At 37.6% G+C, this 14401-nt stretch overlaps 1 protein-coding gene across 2 annotated transcripts in view; it reads left to right on the top strand.

Annotated features, from left to right (window-relative positions):
• Fbn2 (fibrillin 2) overlaps nt 1–14401 on the top strand; it is a 199313-nt gene that overhangs the window by 176933 nt on the left and 7979 nt on the right. For both annotated transcript variants that reach the window (XM_090340122.1, XM_090340121.1), the window contains 7 exons: nt 2488–2613; nt 3942–4148; nt 5627–5752; nt 6519–6641; nt 8447–8563; nt 9110–9238; nt 10902–11021. In XM_090340122.1, the coding sequence (XP_090196248.1) occupies nt 2488–2613; nt 3942–4148; nt 5627–5752; nt 6519–6641; nt 8447–8563; nt 9110–9238; nt 10902–11021 (948 nt within the window). The remainder of the gene's footprint in view (nt 1–2487; nt 2614–3941; nt 4149–5626; nt 5753–6518; nt 6642–8446; nt 8564–9109; nt 9239–10901; nt 11022–14401) is intronic.

The raw sequence follows: 14401 nt of genomic DNA, 5'->3' as shown, positions 1-14401 counted from the left end.
ATCAACACATGAGATCTACTAATGAAGTGACTGAATATGGTGCATGAAATAAAAGTCTTACGAAAATCAAATAGGTTTCTTATTTGGATGTTTAGATAAGGCCACTATCTACAAGTGGTATGGAATAGCCTGGAAAAAACACATTTGTTTCGGAGTACAAAAGAATCAGTGTTCTAGAGCTGGACACTGATGATTCACAGCTATAATACTACCTACTCAAGAGACTGATATCTGAGACTGATGGTTCAAAGTTCATGAGACTCTCAGCTCCAATAAACTACTCAAAAAAGTTAGAAGTGGCCTTGTGGCTCAAGTGGTAGAGTGCCAGCCTTGAGCAGAAGATTAGAAACAGTGCCTAGGCCCTCGGTTCAGGTCCCACAACCAGCAAAGAAAAAAAAAACATCTGTTCTAGTCAGGTGTGGGGGTTTACTTTAATCTCAGCATTTAGAACGGTGAGAGAAGCGACATAAAATTAAAAGTTCTGTTTAAATCATGTAAAGATTCAAAAAATGTATAAAATGTCTGAAAGCTCGAGTATACTTTCCCAAGGAAAGAAAGTATGACAGAATTGCTAGGGAAATATTAGGACCTCCAGAATATAGAAACAAAAGCCATATAATGAGTGATTGTTGCCCCTAATGTACTATGTTATCTCTCATCTCTTTTGCTGTCTCTTGGTTATCTCATATTGTTACAGTATTCCTCCTTGTTATCTGATATATTGTATATATGCATATTTGGTTATTTGAAATTGGATAGGGAAGGGAGGAAAACAAGATGGGGGTGGGGGTGGGGGGAGGGAAATGGGGACCAAGACATGAGAAAGGGTATCAATGTATGTGAAGTAATGCACCTTCTTTCTGGTGAATATAATGTAACCCTTCTATTAATTATAATAAAAATTATATGAAAAAAGAAATGTGATTGGAAATAATAAAGTATGCCTAGATCAATACTGCTGAATTATTTATCAAGTAGTTTGTACAATATGTATAAGATTTCTAAGTGGTATTACCAAATATGTATGATCCAGAGATATAATCCATTGGTCAATGTGTAGGGTTTAAAAAGGTCATACAGTGAGTAAGAGTATCAGGAAGGGCAGAAATAGTGATCTAGGGACTGGGCCTAAAAATCTCAGCACTTGAAAGGCAGAGGCAGGGGGATTGTGAAATTGTGGCAGGCAACACAAAGTTCAGCGTGGCCTTTGAGGGAACCCAAAGATACATCAGCTGTTGACAAAGAACAAAATGTGTGAGCCCAGCACAGTGGTTCCCAGTAGAATGTCTCCCACAGTGGCATGGTGTTGTGGTAGGCACCATTATGGGGGAGGCCCACATATCCACTAAAGAGTCCTGTGTGACAGTGGAACTGGGCCTGGCCTGGCACACAATATTGGATTAGGCACAGACTAGCTAGAGGAAGCAAGCATGGACATAAGCGACTACAAGTGAAAATGTTAGTAATTAGCAAACTTTCCTTTTCAACCTCTCTCACTTATTTTCAGTGTCAGTAGCCACATAGTAAAAGTAATCAAAAAATTTGAGGCATATCAAATTACCTTTCAAATATGAAAGCTAAATTTTCCTTCAGAGCTCAGACAGTACAATCAGCAAAATCCTTTAAGGGCCAATAATTTTTAATTAATATCCTATCTATCTTTAAAAATATGAGAACAATCCAAAATGCTATTATCAAAAATATATTTAGGAATATATTTGCCACTCGTGCCACACTTTATTTACACTAAACTGTATATTCTAGTCCTTTTTTAACTTAATAATATATGTAAAGCAATGAGCTCATGAACCAGCTAACTTGATTATTTAGTTCAAGTGTAGGTTGATGGAACAGAACAAGCATTAACAATTCACATTTTGTGGATCACATGACTATGTCAGATGATACTGGCAAAGAAAAGTAAATCCTTCCCAAGATCCTTGTGATAAGAAGCTGTCGAGATAGATACTACATGTTACTGGTTAACGAATGGACATCAATAGTGCATGTGAAAATTGCAATAGTGGTTACCACCTGAAGAAGAGATGATTGCCATTTCCAAACACCAGCCAGGGACAAGAGGAAGACACTGGCTAAACTGACCTAACAGGGTGAAGAAAGAGGACAGTAAATATAAAACAATACAGAATGATGAGTATAAAGCAAACTCTGATAGACATAGTTTAAATTGCTGGCTAAATGATGAATGTATTTCTTCTAATTCTGAAAATTAAGAACAGTTGGAGTGTGCATTGTACTCATAACCTAATATGTTGAAAGGAGACCCCTCTGTACAACTACTTAAATTAAGAAAGCATACAAAGTTACCTATCTGGAACTATGAAAATTAAAGATAAATCCAGATCCATGATAATCATTTTAAACATTTTTGTGAAGACATTTTAAAAAATATAAAACGCATTAAAAGGTAATTTATAAGTCAGTGATTAACAAAGCTGCTCATTATTCATATTTTCTTTTTTGAAGATGAAAATGAATGTAGGACCAAGCCAGGAATCTGCGAAAATGGACGCTGTATTAACATTATTGGGAGCTATCGGTGTGAATGTAATGAAGGTTTTCAGTCAAGTTCCTCAGGCACTGAATGCCTTGGTAAGTTGATATGTGAATTATATTTTACTGGTAAATAAGACTTATTCTGTGAACTCAACAATTCTATTTATTTTTTTACCGTTCAGATTGTCACTAATAGTCAGTCTTTTTATAAATATTCTTGTTACCAAGCACACCCTCCAATCTAAGTAATCTACATCTCTACCTAAAGTTATATACACCTATTAAAATGACATATTTGTACATGTGCATCTTGTATGTACATCAACGAGTAATATAAATAACAAGTCTTTCCAAAGTTAAGATTAATTAAGCTCTATGGAAAATGTGACTTGAGTATGACTTTCATTGAGGGATGACTTAATTCCAAAAGAAAATATTTGCAATGTGAGGTAAGCTTCCCAAATATTAATGCAAAGTAAATGCCACCTTTTAAAAATATAGTAAAAGTTAGCTTTTTACATCATGCAGAGAAAAACATCGCATAAAACATTCTCTTGGGGACATTGTAAATTTCTGACATTACACTGATGTTAAAATGTATGTAACTGTTGCCATTTTTTATATCAGCTATAGAAATATGGTATAATGTAAGCAAACAGCAAGAGAAGAAAGACCAGGCAATCACTCGATGTGGCCCAAAAATATCATGGTTCATATCTGTTTTTCTTCACCATGAAGTCAATCACTGCTTCAAGGCATAGGAAAATATTAGTCTATACCATACAGATTCTTTACCATTGCCTGCAGTGTAGATCTTTACTCAAAAAGAAATAGGAAATAGAAAAGATCACCTACAGGCTAGGGTTTGGCCTAGTGGTAGAGTTCCTGCCTAGCATGCATGAAGACCTGGCTCAACTCCTTGGTACTACATATATAGAAAGGCGGGAAGTGATGCTATGGTTCAAGTGGCAGAGTGCTAGCCTTGAAGAAAAAGCCCAAAGACAGTGCTTATGCTCTGAGTTCAAGCCCAAGGAGAGGCAAGAAAGAGAGAGGGAGAGAGAGAGAGGGAGGGAGGGAGGGAGGGAGGGAGGGAGGGAGGGAGGGAGGGAGGGAGGGAGAGAGAGACAGAGAGACAGAGAGACAGAGAGACAGAGAGACAGAGAGACAGAGACAGAGAGACAGACAGAGAGAGACAGAGAGAGGGGGAGAGGGGGGGAGGGGGCAGGGGGGAGGGGAGAGGGAGAGAGAGAGAGAGAGAGAGAGAGAGAGAGAGAGAGAGAGAGAGAGAGAGAGAGAAAGGAAAGAAAAGAAAAGAAAAATCATTATTGCTAAGAAAGGAAGCACTGGTAGGCCTACTTGACCTAAAAGTAGAGACAATGAAGTATCTCCCTAGCCTCCACTCTAACTGTGTTGGCATTTTCCAGACAACCGGCAGGGACTCTGCTTTGCAGAGGTCTTGCAGACCATGTGTCAGATGGCCTCCAGCAGCCGCAATCTGGTCACCAAGTCGGAATGCTGCTGTGATGGTGGACGGGGCTGGGGACACCACTGTGAGCTGTGCCCACTTCCTGGAACTGCCCAGTACAAAAAGATATGTCCTCATGGCCCAGGGTACACCACGGATGGGAGAGGTAAGGAGTAGGGACACTTCAGGGATTTCATCCAGACTGTGGGTTTTCATTTGGAGGAAATTAGGAACAGTGGTAGAGTAATTGCTAGAGCTAAATTATTAATTTGCTGTGTATTTGTATATACAAGTCAAAGGAATGCAAGGAATGCTCTTGGCTTATGCTTTCGGAATTATTGGAGATTTATTCTTCATAGCAATCCTATGAAGTTAAGTTTATTATAATTGAATTTCCCATATGTTGCGTTCCATTTAACTGATGTCAGACATCTAAAGCACAAAGCTAAAAGATCACACTTTTTTTAAGAAGATGGTAGGCACAAGAATATAAGGGGAGTATGGATTAGTCATAGAATGCTTGCCTGGCATGCACAAAGCCCAGGTTTAATTCCTCGGTACCAGAAAAAAGCTGGAAGTTGTGCTGGGGCTCAAGTGGTAGAGCACTAGCCTTGAGCTTTCCCAGGGCTCAGGCCCTGAGTTCAAGCCTCATGATTGGCAAAAACTAAAAGAATACAATCAATCTGTATGATCCCAAGCCTACAAACTCTACCTGCCTTATTGAAATAAATACTTCTGGGCCAGGGGTGCAGCTCAGGGAAGGAATTCTTGCATAGCAGGGACACAACCCTGAGTTCAAATCCCAGTGCTGCCAAAATATATAAATTAAAAGTGTTTCTTACTTGTGCATGTGTTAAGATTTCATTTTGTTTGCAGCAGACGACCAAAGCATCAACTTTCATAATACAATTAATGGTTTCTGTATTTTATACGATCTACCCATGTTCTGAAAAATACCATTTTCTTCTGTCATGAAGCAGATTCTCAGTTCTTTGCAAGACTTCTAACATAAGCTGTGTTTTTTTGTTTTGTTTTGATTTTTTTCCTGGATGCTGGTGACTCATGCCTGTAATCCTAGGTACTCAGGAGGCTGAGATCTGAAGATTGAGGTTCCAAGCCCTGGGCAGGAAAGTTTATGAGGTTCTTACCCCTCTTAATCACTGAAAGAAGCCAGAAATGGAGCTGTAGGTCAAGTTGTACAACACTAGCTTTGAGCAAAGAACTCAGGGACAGTGAGTGCCTAGACCCCGAGTTCAGACCCCAGGACAGACAGACAGACAGACAGACAGACAGACAGACAGACACACACACACACACACACACACACACACACACACACAGAGCTATTTTTCAAATAGTCTTAACACCAGTATCAACTTGAGACCAAAACTGTGGGAAATTACCATTACTAATAGACTTCAAAGAGATAGCCTTCTAGATCTCAAAAGGTAATAATTTATACTTAGATGCTAAGGACACTTTTATTTATTTAATAAAAATAATTCATTTTAGCCCTTTTTTATTTCCATCACTGTAGATTTTTCTTTCATGTTGCCATTTCTTGAATAATAAAATTATTTGTTTATCATGTTCACTTCTCATACATACTGCTTCCGATTTATCTTCGGTTTTCCTGGTCCACAGATATTGATGAATGTAAGGTAATGCCAAATCTGTGCACCAATGGCCAATGCATTAATACCATGGGCTCATTCCGATGCTTCTGCGAGGCTGGCTACACCACAGACATCGGTGGGACGTCCTGTGTAGGTAAGGCCAGGGGTCACTGTGTGGAGCTTGTCCACTGTGCCTCCTGCAAGTCACTCACAGTGAGAATATATCAACACCATGCCGCTCCTTTCAGTAACTTAGTAACAGTCCTTATCATGTGAGATGTACGATTGTACAATTCCTCAACAAATGTCTAATCAGGGAAACATAAATCTTACAAAGTACATTATGAGTAGTGTTTATTTTCATTGAAACTGTACACAAACATGCACCTCATTTTTGGTGATGGAAAGGGGCTTCTGAGTTTTCAACCAGGATATTCTGTGAAGGACAGTACAAACTGGCCTAACAAAGGGACTGGCTATAAAGCTATGAATGTTGGGCAGGATGGGCAAGGTACTGCATCTGTACCACCTCTAAGACAAAGGAAGAGTGAATGGAACCTGGAAGGAGAGTGTGCTCAGGGGCTGCCTTGAGATGAGCTGTGACTTTTCATCCCTGACTTAAAACAGCCAGAGCCCATCCTGGAAAGTTGATATTAGAGCCAAACAGAAGACAGGGTAAGAGAAGAATCTGACAGAATCTGAAGATGCCAACACAGGCATTATAATATTTGTATTAGTTATGAAATGACCTACAATGTATGTCTTAGAACATTAGTGAAAATAGTTCTGTGTGTCATATCTCTCTGCCTGGATTCCCTTAAGTTATGAAGGAAGGCAAAAAGAAGAGAGAATTTGGAGGGATGGAAGAGGCTGATAGTTTTCTTAATTAGAACTTTAATCTTCACATTACTTTTACATAGACCTTGATGAATGCTCCCAGTCCCCAAAACCATGCAACTTCATCTGCAAGAACTCAGAGGGGAGCTACCAGTGCTCCTGCCCTCGGGGATATGTCCTTCAAGAGGATGCAAAGACATGTAAAGGTGAGAGAGGAATCTTGAGCATCCATCTCTCCTCTGTCCAGTTCAGCTATTAAATAATCAGGCACTACATCACGTCCATCAGTCGTAGAAAATGATGCAGGATTGCAGGAATGTTGGAGGAGGCACAATTAGAAGCCAAGTCATGAAAGTTTGCTGTGTGTGTGTGTGTGTGTGTGTGTGTGTGTGTGTGTGTGTGTGTGTGTGCACATGCAGCTTAAACATTTACCACTTGAGCCAGGCTCTACACCCTGAGTTTTGCTGGTTATTTTGATGTTCATACTGTTTAAGTCATTGTAGGGGTTTTGGTTCAGCCAGTCAATTTATGAATACAATATGTCTGGATGAGTACAACTCCTTCTGTTTTTGATAGTTATTTTGGAGATGGACTCTAGCAATCTTTTCTGCTCAGGACCCGCCAGATTTCTGCTTCCTGAGTAGCTAGGATTACAGATAGGAGTCACCAATACCCATACAAACAACCTAAAGTAAAACAACAAAATAATTTGAAAGGGAAGAGGTAAAACAAATCTCTACAGTAAATTTTTTTCTTACGTTTACTTATGAACTTATCGCTCTAAGCACTTTATTACACACTCTGCAAAAAATATGAAAATAGATATGTAAAATAATTTCTTTTTTGCTTAGATAGTACTAATGTGCCTAATTAAAATATAAGTTGTTTAACCCCAAAATAGTAAATTTAATTTCATACTTCGAAGATTTCTTTTAATACTATTCTCACATACTTGATTATAAAAGAAATCTTCGAAGTATGAAGTTAATAGAGTGATGAGATTGTTTAAATACAGATAATTCTAAGTTAAATGGTTTTATATCCATGCTGTGTCAAAAATGCAATAATCAGTAACAAATGTTGGTCTTTGCTGGAACCTGTTTAGACTCTTGGTTTGTGCAAATTTAATTTTGCAGTGTTTATTAAGGAAACTTAGGATTTTAGTTTATAAAATAATAAATTAGTCTTCTCTGTATCTGAAGATATCTGATAAACCTTTAATATATTTAACCAAAGCAAGTTTCAGTCACCAAAATGAACATTTTTAGCTTTCTATTAGCAGAGCACAAATATTAATACCATTAAAGACTACATTTACAGAAGGTAGATTATGTTTTTGTTTTCTCTGATAAAAATGATGGTATTTTTATTTGGAATGAAAAACTTTCATTATTTGTACTAGAACCTTACTCAGTTTTCAGATTCTGTTTTATTATTTAATTGTTCCTGTAATGAGAATAAGTGACTAGTCATGTCCTAAACTACATTCGGTGTAAGATTCAAAATTTTGGGGTGTTGATTTTGAGACTATTCCATGGAAGCTGCAGTATTCCAGTCTCTCATTTTCCTAGTTTAAGAAAACTTCATTAGGCATTCCCTTTGCTGTTCTATCCTAGTAGCCCATAATATATATGCTGCTTAAGTATACTAAAGAGAAACTGCACTAGGCACTGGTGGCTCATACCTGTAATCCTAGGATCTTAGCATTGAGGTTCAAAGCCAGCCTGGGCAGGAAATTCTGGGAGACTTTTATCTCATCTCCAATTAACTAGCAAAAAGCCTGAAGAAGAGGTGTGGTTCAAGTAGTATCTCCAGTATTTAACAAGAAAGCTAATCAGACCCTAAGTTCAAAAGCAGTCAGGCCCTAAGTTCAAAAGTTTAAGCCTCAGAACTGATAGAGACAGACTGGGAGGGGGAGGGAAGAGAGAGAAAGAACTGACTGACCAATCCCTAAGATTGGATGTGTAGCAGATAACTGCTCTGGTTTCCATTAGCCTCTCTTTCATTTCAGACCTTGATGAATGCCAGACGAAACAGCACAACTGCCAGTTCCTCTGTGTCAACACCCTGGGAGGATTCACCTGTAAATGTCCCCCAGGCTTCACCCAGCACCACACCGCTTGCATTGGTAAGGTGAACTTGCAGTCTGGAAATTTTACAAACCTTGATTGGTGCCTAAAAGTTATATTTACAAACAGAACCAATACTCAGTTCTTACTAGTGGTCTAAAAAACTGTCAATAATATTATGGTCATTCTTCTCAAAGAACAATATCCACATTTAAAGAAAAGACTACAGAGCCCCACATATGTGTATGGTTGCCTCTTCTGCACAATGCCTCTATAATCGCCTTATTACAATGTTCAGTTGCAGTGTTCAGATAAAATGTGAGAAAAGGCTGTCAGCAGAGAACATGCTAAGGTTCGAAAATTTGGCTTGAGAAAGCACATGTTGAGACTTTCCATCTGTATTTCCTAAAAGTACACTTCCAGTCATCCTGAAAGACATTCTAGTTTCTAAGTTCAGCACATTTTAGCCTCCACTTCCGTAAAGTGCTGTTTGCTCATCTTGAGCGCCCAGGGCTTTCTATATCAGGTCCTCTCAGCTGATGAAATGCTAAGTCACACAGGGAATGCAGGGAAACCTAACTTGCTCCTTCTTGCTACTTTGCTAGACAACAATGAGTGTGGCTCTCAGCCTTCTCTCTGTGGTGCAAAGGGGATCTGTCAGAACACCCCTGGGAGCTTCAGCTGTGAATGCCAAAGAGGGTTCTCCCTTGATGCCACTGGACTCAACTGTGAAGGTGAGTTCATTTGCTCAAAATCCCTCCCTTAAGAGGGAGCTTTGGGTCGGTTCTTTTTAACTTCCAAACCTCTAAATGAGACCCTCCCTAAAAAGACAAATGAAACAGAGTATCTGTCAAAACAGGATCTTGCAATTGAGTTTTGTTCATGTTTTCATTTATCATTTTGGGCACACAGGCAGACTTGAAGATGATGAAACAAAAAAAAAATCTATCCTCTTGTTGAGGGAACTTATTAAAACAACCAATAGTGAAAATGTTAAAGAATTCTTTGCCTCAAATGTTTTGCAGTAGTGTGGGAGTATACAAGAAAATAAGGACACTTGGACTTCTGTGATTTCTGAATGTGTTAAGTATGAGAGTACTGTTGAGTGCACAGAATTAGAAAAGTGTGCTGAGTCCAGGGAGCAAGACTGACAGCCTTGAGCCTGTTCTGTGAACTGAACCCCCACTTTTGTTTCCTCAATGAGCACTTTTCATAGTCTTCCCAACAGCATGTATTTCCTCTTGCTAAATCCAAAGGAGCATTTAAATGGGAGAAAAAAACAAGAATCTGCTTGAAATGAATAAAATGTCAGTTAAGTGTTGAATGTTTACATTGCAAATGCTGATAGGAATAATGCAAATGAATCAGAATTTATATTTTTAACAGAATACCCCAGCCCAGAATTCTCACATGGTGCTAGTTTTATTGATTTAACTATCCCTTTTAATAATTAGTCCTAGAAAAAATATAACTCTGAATCTAGAAACCTATCCAATGATTTAATATGCTCTTTATTATAAGAATTACAGGAGTTTAATATGTATCTTATTTTCAGCCAATTTTTTATTTAAGAATTTAGATTTTAATATTTTGAAGTTAAAATCATTGAGACTTTGAAAGTTTTCCAAGCCTACATCTGCTTGCCATGTGTAAATTCTTCTTGTGACCATTCACATAAGATACTGTTTATTAATTATCCATGTAAATTTGTTATACACACATCAGACATCCCAATTGTATTTCAGTCTTTCTGAGTAGATTTCAAAGTCTCAGTTGTCTTTCCAGAACAGTTATGCATATATGAACAAAGAAATTATTCCATGCCCATAAAATGCCACATCTAGTCTAAAAATAATAGGCCCAAATACCTAAAAGGCATTTGCTTCTAATTCAATGTTGAATGGTAATAAAAATGGTTTGCCTACAAAACTATTATACTTTTTAGGTCTCTTTTTGGGGCTTTTACCTTCCCCAAATGAGGATTACATGTGAATCACTTTTGAGTCTACTGAAATCTATAATGCAAATGCACACATGTGTGTGTTTGCGTACACACACACACACACACACACACACACACACACACACACACACACACAAAATTTACCAAATAAACCATGCCACGTGCAGTGAATCAATCCAAAATGCATACCATTTGTGGTTGTCATGGTTGATTTGCTAGAATTAAGCTGTTCAGAGCACTGAGGCGCCATGGTCTGGTGGGAAGCTAAGAATGAAGTGGTTTCTTATCTCATAACTAATAACCATGTCTTTGGAAGAAAATCACAGTCTGTATGTCGTGTCTTGTTTTATTTGTTCGTGTTTGTGTTTGGAATGGATTTAAACAAAGTTGGAGGAAAGGGAGATGTAAAGATTTTCCTGGCATTGCTTTTGCAGATGTTGATGAATGTGATGGAAACCACAGGTGCCAACATGGCTGCCAGAATATCCTGGGGGGCTACAGGTGTGGCTGCCCTCAAGGATATGTCCAGCATTACCAGTGGAACCAGTGTGTCGGTGAGTACATCCTGCTGGTGCAGCACTCGCCTTTGCACCTTATGCCATAAAATGAACAAATAGCCATGCTGACATTTCAACCTTGCCTTTGAATCTTACAACTTGAACAGCAGCACTTCTGAAGGATGGATGGATGGTTGGATGGATGGATGGATGGATGGATGGATAGATGGAAGGTCGTTCTCCTAGTATTTGTACTTGTGTGTGTTTGTAAATACCCAGGGTTAAAAAAAAAAAAAGAAATGTGTTTAGTTCCTAAGTGTCTTAAGTTACTTATCATTTGAAGTCACTGCTTAGATCGAGCTTTATTTTCCAGTCCTGGGCCTTGAACCCAGGGCCTGAGCACTGTTCTTGGGCTTCTCAAGACTAGAGCTCCACCGCTAGAGCCACAGCACCACTTCCAGCTTTTTTCTATGTATGTGGTATCGAGGAATCAAACCTGAGTCTTTCTGCATGCTGGGCAGGCACTCTACCATTAGGCCACACACCTGGCCCTGAACTTTCAATGTTTGAAGAGAGTATCAGGTGTCAAGAATGATCTCATTTGGAGTTTTGTTTTGTTTGCCAAGATTAGCTGTTTGTATCACTAATTTGAGAGTTTAAGACTTTGGACTTTTTATAAATCTAAAGGAACTTAAACCAGCCTACTAAGTACAGTCCATCTAGACTCCCATGTCATATAAATTTACTGAAGGATGTGAAGTCTTGAAGATATGAAACATAACTAGACACACGAAGACTGTTCTCAACTCCAGACAGAAGCATTTATGAAAATAAAATACAGACAATCTTCCTTATATTAATAATAATCATGAAAGTTCTCTTTTTATTTTTAATGTGAACTTTATTTTTGGCAAAGGATTTTATTTTACAACATTTTATTACCGTATGTTAATTATACATAGAAGTTGCATTGTGCTATGTCCATGCATGCAAATAATGTACTTTGATTAAATTCACCCCTCTACTACTCTTTCTTTTTTTCACATATTTTATTGTAATTAATAGAAGGGTTACATTATATTCGCCAGATAGAAGGTGCATTACTTCCCAAACATTGATACCCTTTCTCATGTTTTGTTCCCCATTTCCCTCCCCCCATCCCTGTCCCTCATCTTGTTTTCTGCCCTTCCCTATCCTATTTCAAATAACCCAATAAACATATAGACAATATATCAGATAACAAGGTGAAATACTATAACAATATGAGAAAGTTCTCTTTTTAAGGAACAGCTGATCAAAGAGAACATTATTCTACTTGAATAGACAGCTGTCTAACTTAGACTATGGCTAATTTCTTGGCTGTGTTTCTGTGCACTGTATAGATACACCATCCAGCCTGCAAAGAATGTCACTTCCTATTTCTTTGTTATGATTCAAATCACTCTACATATGCTGAGATATACTGTTTTAGTAATCCACTAAATGAATCTGACTGTATCCTTTGTGATCTTTGCAGAATAATTTTCTAACAATAGTTTAATGAACTGAAGGCTGAGATTTCATAGGAATGAAACTTATTCATTGAAATTCTTCACTTGTTGACTTTTGTTTTGATTGTTTTTGCTAAGACCTGCACTTGAACTCAAGGAGGTTACACTTCCTGAGCTGGCTTGCTTGCTAAGCTAATACTCTACTACGTGAACCACACTTCCAGCTAGTTTATATAGTTTATTTTGGTGATAGAGTGTCATGGACTTTTTTCCCTGGCTGGCTTTGAAGCTGATCTTACAGATACTCCTGAAGATCTAGGATTATAGGTTTGAGCCATCATTGTCCATTATAAGACTACAACAATGGTAGTCTTATGCTAGGTCAAGGCAGGTGTTTTCCCATACCAAAGACGTAGACTTGTAGGAGGAAATAAAGGATCAAAAAGTTAAATGTGCCAAGCACCAATCGCTCACGCCTAGCTACTCAGGAGGCTGAGATCTGATGATTGAGGTTCAAAGCCAGCCCAGGCAATGAAAGACTGTGAGACTCTTAACCACCAGAAAACAGGAAGTGGTCTGGTGGCTCAAGGAGTAGAGTACTAGGCTTGAGCTGAAGAGCTCAGGGACAGTGCCCAGGCCCAGAGTTCAACCTCCACAACCAACCCACCAAAAAAAAAAAAGTTAAATGTAATCCGAGTGTGGTGAGCCACACCTGTAATTGCTGCATTTAGGCAATAAGATGGGGAAAATCATGAATTTTAGGGCAACCTAGGCTAATATAGTGAAATGTTCTCTTAAGAAAAAAAAATCAAACATAAGCCCCAAACTGAAAACATAGGAGCAGATACCCACAGTTGCAAGTGTTAATTTGTGAGCTTTCTCTTCTGTGGTTATCTTGAAGTAGCAGACACTTGGGTAAACATAATAGGAATTTATTTCAAAAATATTCTAGATTAGTTTTCTCCATAATTAAGGAAACCAGTGTATTAAATTTGCTGCCTTTTTTAGCTTAAGTATATATATATATATATATATATATATGTTGGAATTTAACTAAAATGTAAAACAAAAATAAAAGATAATAGCCCATCAGAAAGATTGTAAAAGCAACAGTTTTACAAAAGAATATGCCAATTAAAAGACCACAAGTACATTTTTTTTATCTGAATGTCTTTAGTTACTCAAATGGTGAATGGGAGAATGTAGAATAGACATGTTTCTGACGGATTTATCCCAGTTCTCTAGTAAGGAAGTGACAAGAACTGTCAATCAATGCTCCAGACATTTGAAATACACAATAGTACAAATCTGGAATGTTATTAATATTGCCAGGAACTCAAGAAAAATAGAATTTCTTTGAAAGTATCAATATTGTATTTAAAAAAAAAACTTTAAGTCCAAACTGACATTTTGATAAGTTCTCACTGGTGCCTTGGAGTTTTTAACATTCTGGCATGAAAAGTTTACAGCTGTAGGTAGCTTTTTCAGCTATTTGAAAATATTATGATTATTCAAAATGAACTTTGTGTAGATATAAATATTTGCCTACAAAACAAAATTCTTAGTTTGGAAACTTTTTGTTATTTAGTGTGAGTAACTTCTCGTTTCTCCCATAGCCTTTCCAAAATAATTGAAGAATTGTTTAATGAGGTTGGATTAAATTCAAAATATGTCTCAAGTCCATGTTTATGTAATTACATAAAATCTTACCATGTTGTACATTTATAACATATAACTGAGAGGTATATTGTGGTGTTACCAGAAATACTGACATGCATAAAATTATTCTTGTAAGTGGTATGTTTAAATGCAATTTATTCAGTTAATTAGTTTTTCCTGGTAATTTTTCTATCTAATGCAGTATCCGAATATATTCATGATGTGGTCATGTCCTTACATTATAATCTAATTTAGATTCTCTGTTAGGAAAGAAGTGCTGTGTATGAC

Source organism: Megascapheus bottae, chromosome 10 (genome assembly GCF_031878675.1).
Source record: "Megascapheus bottae isolate mThoBot1 chromosome 10, mThoBot2.hap1, whole genome shotgun sequence".
Lineage (NCBI taxonomy): Eukaryota > Metazoa > Chordata > Mammalia > Rodentia > Geomyidae > Megascapheus > Megascapheus bottae.
The sequence above is the reverse complement of the archived record's forward strand: the minus strand, read 5'-3'. Positions and strand labels throughout refer to the sequence as shown.